This window comes from Alosa pseudoharengus, unplaced genomic scaffold (assembly GCF_046254945.1).
Source record: "Alosa pseudoharengus isolate Yale_2024_CS ecotype anadromous, Long Island Sound unplaced genomic scaffold, YU_APseudo_1.1 YU_APseudo_1.1_scf_7, whole genome shotgun sequence".
In the NCBI taxonomy this organism is placed as follows: domain Eukaryota; kingdom Metazoa; phylum Chordata; class Actinopteri; order Clupeiformes; family Clupeidae; genus Alosa; species Alosa pseudoharengus.
In genome coordinates, this window is record NW_027468859.1 from 17,064,550 (window position 1) to 17,072,955 (window position 8,406).

Sequence of the window (8,406 nt, forward strand, 5' to 3'; positions counted from 1 at the left end):
GAATCTTTCAATCTATGAATGTACCTATCTATCTATCTACTGTATCTATCTATCTATCTATCTATCTATGTATCTATATATCTACTTATCTATCTATCTATCTATCTATCTATCTATATATCTACTTATCTATCTATCTATCTATCTATCTATCTATCTATCTATCTATCTCAGTGTAAATCACCCATCATCATGCGGGCCATCTGTCCACTCCTGGCCAGTGCTCCAGTCTTGCAAATGGCCGTCAGTGCTGATTGCACTCGCGCAAGCTAACAGATGGGCCTTAATTAAAAAATGTCCATAATTAAGAAATCTGCTTCTTTCTAAGGAACATCCACCTTGTCATGTGTTGACTTTAGCCCCGCTCGCTATCCGTCACGAACAGAGAGGCTCTCGCAAGCCGTAATTAATGGACAGATTGCTGGTTGGGTGTTGGGGTGGGGTGAATGGTGGGGTGTTAGCGGTATAGTGGGGTAGTGGTGGGTCTGGTTGCGATTGAGAAATTTCTCATTACAAAACACTGTTTCAGTTTCAATCGGTCACGTTTCCTAGGGCGGAGGATTGGGAGGGATGAAATTGCGGCTCACACATTGTCATGTGGCGTTCACTTCACACACCCACACACACACACACACACACACACACACACACACACACACACACAGTCACACACACACACACACACACACACACACACACACACACACACACATTCACCCACACACTTATGCACACACACACACAGATTCACATACACATGCACACAATCCCCCCCCCCCCCACCCCCACACACACAATAAGCAAATCGCCTTTGAATACCAATGAAGCACTAGATTGGAGTGTCGCGGTGTGTTTTCAGAGCGAGATCATGGCGGCTCAATGGGAGGCCTCTCTTGGCCAACAGGGGCTTTAGCTGCCCTAATGATTAAGAAGCTGTGGAGATGTGCCCTGACACTGTGTGTGTGTGTGTGTGTGTGTGTGTCTCACGCGTGTGTTTGCTTTCGTTGCCAGTATTACTACTCCATTAAGGACATCTCCGTGGGGGGCATGTGTATCTGCTACGGCCATGCCAAAGCATGCCCTCTCAACAACCAGACCAAGGTTTGTGTTCTAAGCTCTGTGTTCTCACTCTCTCTATCCCTCAAGACACCTATTGGGATTCTCACACGATCTGGGGGACAATTCAGACGCTGTGTTAGTCATTTACTGTAAATGGAAGGCTGGCTGATATTTGATCAGCTTTTTGCTAAATGCCATTATGCCTAGCTGGAGGTTGGTGTCACCCTCAATTTCAGATGTTTATCACATGGTAAGTTTTTAGGTGACACAGCAGGCAGGCAGCATTTTATTTTATGTGCAAGGATAAAGTCGTAGTACTGTATCAAAGCAACAGCAAAAAAGTGGAATTTCTTTCGTGAGATATGTTTGACTGAGCAGCAGGCGTTTCTATCATTATATATTGTTAGACACATCCAGTTTATATGTGGTGTTTGTCCTATACAGAGCTTTTTGTTCCTTTTTTTTCTCAGTGTCTACAGGTCTTTGTTTAAGTGTGTTCCACCTGTCTCCCCTGAGTTGTGTGTGTGTGTGGGGGGGGTGGGGGGTACCGCTGTGTTATGAGCGGTTGGGGTGAAAGGTTGACGGTTGACACATGACGCTTGAGCTTCTGTTGTCATTTTGATCACCTGTCAGAAATTCAGCTGCGAGTGCGAGCACAACACGTGTGGCGAGAGCTGCGACCGCTGTTGCCCCGGATACCACCAGCAGCCCTGGATGGCAGGGACCTTCCTGACGCGCCATGTCTGCGAGAGTAAGAGTTGCCCCAGCTGTCAGTCAGGGCACTGCCCCTGTCTCCTCGAGTGCCCTGCTTTGATGTACCCATGGTCAGGGGGTGTAATCTTTGTAGAACACACACCTATAGCAATAGGATGCCTTTTCTTCACTCTGCTCTGAGAGCTCTTTGAAGTGAAATTTGTAGTATTGCATGTCAAGCTACAAAGAGTCAGTTCAGCAGATTCAAATCCTTCATGGTTGAAGAGTGGAAGAGGGAAAATGATCAGAAGACCACCGGTTTTCTGAAGAACTTTAAAAATCCTTTTATTTATTAAAGTGTTATGTTCAAAATGGATGTTATTAAAGGAGATTTTCAATAGCTGAGCTGGCTGGCTCGACAATGCTTTTCACTTCACATTGCCATTTGAGTGAAAAGGTAGAAAGGTATAATTCTAACTTTGCTATTTCAGAAAGAGTAGCAGTCTGCTGAGATCTCCATTTTTAACATCACTTGTTAAAAAAAGACTCAAAGGAGATTCAAAGGTGCATAGATTATATGCAACAGTTCTCTTTTTCCAACTTGAAAGTTAAAAAATATTACCAAAGAGCACCTACTTTTGGAACTGACCAAATAAGGTCTTTCATGTTGGCTATGCTTTAGGTCTCCCTTAACAGAGCATATCCTTATTGAGAAATAATGACTACTGTAAGGTATACCCAGAGGCATGTAAGAGTAATCTCCTGATTCTAGCAGAAACAGACGCATTATGTATGTTTTAGTAAGTGGAGCCACCCATTCCCATTTGTCTTACAACTATCTGGTTGCTGTGCAGCCCATGTTTGTGTTTTCGTTTGTGTTTTTGTTTTGTCTCCAACTTCCCTTTGGCATGTCGCTTGTGCGTAGAGTGTAACTGCCATGGGAAGTCGGCGGAGTGCTACTTCAACCAGACGGTGGCAGAGAGGGGGCTGAGTCTGAACGTGCGGGGGGAGTACGAGGGCGGTGGCGTGTGCCTGGGCTGCTCTGGGAACACGGCCGGCATCAACTGCCAGACCTGCGCCGGGGGATACTACAGACCCGTCGGGGTAAGAGCCTGCTGCTTGGGGTTGTGGTAGGCAGGCAGGTAGGCAGCCGCCCGTGGAGGCCTTTGCTGTCGCAGCCCCCCAAACTGTGGAACAGCATCCCTACCTCCATCAGATTCGCCCCTTCAGTCGACTCTTTTAAATCCCAGCTCAAAACATACCTTTTCTCTCTAGCGTTCCGATTCATCTTGACCGGACCCCTGCTTGTACTGTTGTCTCTTTCGTGTATTTGTATGGTCTGCTTTATGATGTGTTTTATGTTTGTGTTTGCTTCCCACCGGTCTCTGTAAAGCACTTTGGTTGATGCAAGTCATGTTTAAATGTGCTATATAAATAGATCTGATTGATTGATTGATTGAAGGACCCAATTCTCCCAAAATGAGATTCATATGGAGTGACTCTATGGCTTTCTAACAACAAAAATGACACAAACCACTACGTTGTAGGACTGCACGATTTGGGGAAAATATGTAATTGCGATTTTTCTGACAGATATTGCAATTGTGATCTGCAATATGATTTTTGAATGTCAATGAATTGATTCAGTTCCATATTCCAAATGTCTCTTTAATTTGTGCCACCCCTGATTGGTGAGTATAAGTATAAGTATATATACTCTTTTGATCCCGTGAGGGAAATTTGGTCTCTGCATTTATCCCAATCCGTGAATTAGTGAAACACACTCAGCACACAGTGAAGTCAAGCACATCATGAAGACACAGTGAGGTCAAGCACATACTGTACTAATTCCGACGCAGTGAGCTGCCTGCTACAGCAGCGCTCGGGGAGCAGTGAGGGGTTAGGTGCCTTGCTCAAGGGCATTATAGCCGTTCCTACTGGTCGGGGTTCAAACCGACAACCCTCCGGTTACAAGTTCGAAGCCTTAACCAGTAGGCCACAGCTGCCCCCAATACGAGTACGCCCAATGCACAAGAAGCATAGCACTCCCGACCGACTATGAAGCTCACCAATCAGAATCTCTGTGCCCCTCATGCACTACGCACACCCACCAACCAGAAGTGGCATAGTCAAGGAGGATGAAATGAGAAGGAGGATGAAAGTCAGAAATGTGACAAAATTAACTATGCATGATTATTTGTAGCCTTTGCGATTAGGTAATTGTGTTGGTTCATATTGTGATTACAATTGCGATAGTTCTGCAGCCCTACTGCGCTGGCTATTACTATAATTAGATTAGATTAGATTCAACTTTATTGTCATTATGAGTACAAGTACAGAGACAAGTTTGCATCTAACCAGAAGTGCAAAAAAGCAGAAAAGTGCAATGTGATATACACAGTATAGACAGGTGGTACAGTAAAAACAGTATAAGACATATAGTCTAGTGTAGACAGTAGTATACAGTTAAGAAAGTACACAAAATAAACACAAACAACACACACTGTGACTCTGTGTGACACTGTGTGTGTGCTGTTTGTGTATTTGAGTTTCTCTATGGCATGTTAGTGGCATCACCTCACTCTCTTTCCGTGGCTGCGAATTCCCCAGGTGAAACCAGAAGTGGCGGACCCCTGCAGACCCTGCTCCTGTGATCCTATTGGCTCTCTGCACAGCACCTGCATCCCTGATGAGTTCCAGGTTGAGAGGGGTGGGTTCCGTCACAGCCTTTCACTTGGGTCCTTAAGACTGTTTGTTAAGCCCAATGAATGGCCTTAATTAAGAGGAAGGATCTTTTTTTTCTCCCTTGATTCTTCAAACAAAATCTTGTGATTGAAGCACAGCATTGCACAAGATCCCTGTACTGTAGTGTGAGCCTGTGCTCAGAAGATGTACAGTATGAGTGGCGAGATTAGTTTAGGTTCTTTTGCTAACTTACCAAAACATTGGCTTCACAAACTTTTTAATCACAGCATGCATACACAACTACAGAAACTTCTCCGGGACTGACCTTGATCTAAAATGGTTTTCTATTCTCAGTAGTGCGTTGTGCTTGTCTTGTGCAGAGCTGACGGCTGGGTCCTGCCACTGCAAGCCTGGCTACGGAGGTGAGAAGTGCCAACGCTGCGACTTTGGCTACACCGGCTACCCCCACTGCGTGCGCTGCAACTGCAGCCTGGAAGGCAGCACCAATGAGGACCCCTGTCAGTCACCCTGCACGTGCAAGGTAGGTTGCCTCAGTTAAATGCCTGCCTAAAAATAGATTTTAAAATCGTTCAGCTTCACTGTTTTGGGTTGTCTTTAAATTACCGGACTTGTCAGCCATCACGGCGCTGGTTCCGTACGTTTGACGCTAATTGCCTCTGGTTCATCAGCGTGCCACTGAAGCCGATCAGCCTTGGAGGCCCAGCGCACAGGCTTTTTGAAGGCTGCTCTCCTCCACCAGCCAATTATGTGGTTTGACCACTGGCCGTGTCAAGGAGTTTGCGGTGAACTTTGCTCCTTGTTGGGTCTAATTATTGAGCAGTGAGCGGGGCTACTGTAGGCAGTGGAGCACTGCAGCCTTATTAATGGCCATGGCACATTGAGATGTATGGCTCAATGTGGAGAGTTTCTCTCTTTCCCTCTCTCTCTCTATCTCTTTCACTCACACAGCAAATACAAAGCCTTCTGTTGAACAAACACATCAACACTTTTGCCATGGTCCCTAACCTCTGGGGAGCAATCATTAGTGATGGCTTCTCCTCACCCCCCCCATAATTCAGCAATACCTCACTTCCTCCTTTTGCCCATGACACATCCACCTCCACCACCACCACCTCCAAACTGCCAAGGCTGCAAATTTGTCACGACAATGCCAGCGATTTGGCTTACATCAGGACAAAAAGATCCGGTTTGTTTTCCTCCCGAGCGCCAATACTCTTACGTGGTCCGAATTTTTTCTGTGTCCTCCTGGGCCCTCGAACGCCGTTTAGTAGTCTGCTGGCGACCCCCAACAATTATGGCTTTGCACAGGCCGTTGGCCAACATAAGTGGAATATAAAATTCAGAGGTGCCCGTAAATTACGTCCTAGAGCAGATGGAGGCATTCCAAGCAGCAGATGTAATACTGCGCCTGGCCGACATGAGGGGATCATATTCACAGACACAGAACATGTGTTTTGTTTTTCTTTTTTATTGTAAAAGCAGCAGCACGGAGTTTTGGCCTCAAACTTGCGGAGTAACGGGGGAGCTGTGAAGCAAGCAGCAGAACCGTACCACATTTGGGTCTCAGTGCCCAGGGGGGACCCAGGTTTTAATTCCGACCTGCAGTCCGGTCCCCGCTCCCATCCCATCTCTCTCTCCCACTCATTTCCTGTCTCTGTCCACTGTCCTATCGACATAAAGGCAAAAAGCCCCTCCAAAAATATGCAAAAAAAAAAAAAAACTAGCGGACTAACTAACTACTACCTACAGTACTTTACAAACATCCCCGACAGTCCAGATGTCACTGACAAAAGCTTGCTAACATGCTATTGCTGTCCTTCAGCGATATAAAAAAAAGGGTGTTCAAGAACAAATCTCCATACAGTGCTGCGTATCCTGGCTGGCTTGCGGTAACAACATGTGTGTTTACAGTATCTGTCCTTCACGTGCCATCAGAATGCATTTGAAGATTCGAATGACGATGACAGTGAACGCTTTTTAAATCAAACCTCAGAAAGTCTGCAAGGCCCAGAGGAGAGTGGGCAGCCTGAGACAGTGCCTGCCTGTGGCAGGGTTGGTAGCTCAAGCACAGAGTCACTGTGTCCCAGTGTGAGTCCCCAAACACACACACACACACACACACACACACACACACACACACACACACACACACTCGGTGTCCCTGCAGATCTGAGTGTGGCTGTCGGTGGTGTATTATTTGTTCATTAGTTGTGGCTGCTTGTGTGTCATTTTGTGCTGAGCGGCGTTCACCTCCTCTGGGGGTAGGAGGACCGTGACAATGCACACACACACACACACACACACACACACACACACACACACACACACACACACACACACACACACACACACACACACACACACACACACACACACACACACACACACACTCATCCAGCTGCTGTCCCTTCCACCATCCCTCTCCCTCTCTTATTCTCTCTCTCTTTTTTCATCTCCCTCATGGCCTCTTCCTCTCCCCATCTTTTGCAGGAAAACGTGGAGGGAGAGAACTGTGACCGCTGCAAGCTGGGCTTCTACAATCTCCAGGGCGACAATCTCCAAGGCTGCGAAAAATGCTACTGCTCTGGTGTGGCCAGTGAATGCTCCAGCTCCCAGTGGGCATACATCAATGTAGGAACATTTGTGTGTGTGTGTGTGTCTGTGTGTGTATGTGTGTGTGTGTGTGTGAGTTTGTAAGTGTGTGTACAGTATGTGTGTGACTCTGTGTGTGTACACTCTGCAGAATTGTAGGGGACTCACCACAATCGCACACACACACTCTTTCATTTACTTACTGCCGCTACTCATTAGTTTGCTGTAAATGTGTGTGTTTGTGTGTGTGTGTGTGTGTGTGTGTGTGTGTATGTTCTGGTCTGCATGTGTCCATGTGTCTAAAATTAACACTTTCATGGCTAGCCTTATTAAAACCTAACCTTACGTCTGGCTGTTAGCTGGCAGTCATAAATATAGTCATATTTGTAATGGGCCACACACACACACTCACTCATTTGAACACATACATACTGTACACACACACACACACACAAGGTCCACACAGGTCAAAGGCTAATGGTTAATGGGGGCACCTGTGTAAATAGGGGAGGTGTGTTTGTATGTGTGTGCGTGTGTGCATGTGTGTGCGCGTGTGTGTGTGTATGTGTGTGCGGGCGTGTGTGTGTGTGTGTGTGTGTGTGTGTATGTGTGTGTGTGTGTGTGTGAGTGAAAGTGGCACCACCATAAAGCAGCTGATAAACTGAATGATGCAGACGATGGCAGGAAGCTACTCATCTGTCTTTGTAATTAACCTGACCTTGAGTTATACTTTCAAAGAACCATTAGCTTTAATCACTAGGTAAGCATGTGTGTGTGTGTGTGTGTGTGTGTGTGTGTGTGTGTGTGTGTGTGTGTGTGTGTGTGTGTGTGCGTGTTTGTGCACGTGTGTGTGCACGCGTGTCTGTGACTGTGTCTGTGTCTGCATACATGTGTTGATCTATGTGTTCACTCCACGCAGTCACAACGTATGAATCACAACTTCATAAATAATCCGGCCACATTAACCGTCATTTGACAAAGTGCCATTAACATCCTGTTCCTTCGCAATCAGCACGAAAGAATGAAAGTCCATCTGGACAAACAGAGCTGTAGTAATGTGGAATTTCCTGAGCCTGGGGAATGGTTAAGACAGAGTGGTCAGAGGAAGGCCAACGTGTGGCTTATGGTGTTGGACACCTGTGGGTCTGGGTCCAGCAGGCTGAATGGTGTGAGGGGGGAAGGGGATGCTGACTGGTTGTAGGATCAGAGCAGTGATTCACTCCGTTTGGTCGCACCATCACAGCAATCTGAGTCAATCCCAGATAAGTACAGACCGGTGTTCATTTCTGTGCTTGTCTGCACACACACACACACACACACACACACACACACACACACACACACACACACACACAC

At 46.5% G+C, this 8,406-nt stretch overlaps 1 protein-coding gene across 1 annotated transcript in view; it reads left to right on the forward strand.

Moving 5' to 3' along the window:
* Positions 1-8,406, forward strand: part of lama2 (laminin, alpha 2) — a 150,437-nt gene that overhangs the window by 37,707 nt on the left and 104,324 nt on the right. The window contains exons 6-11 of the mRNA XM_076271769.1: positions 1,012-1,101; positions 1,693-1,810; positions 2,678-2,856; positions 4,363-4,462; positions 4,818-4,978; positions 6,949-7,089. Coding sequence (XP_076127884.1) covers positions 1,012-1,101; positions 1,693-1,810; positions 2,678-2,856; positions 4,363-4,462; positions 4,818-4,978; positions 6,949-7,089 — 789 coding nt within the window. The remainder of the gene's footprint in view (positions 1-1,011; positions 1,102-1,692; positions 1,811-2,677; positions 2,857-4,362; positions 4,463-4,817; positions 4,979-6,948; positions 7,090-8,406) is intronic.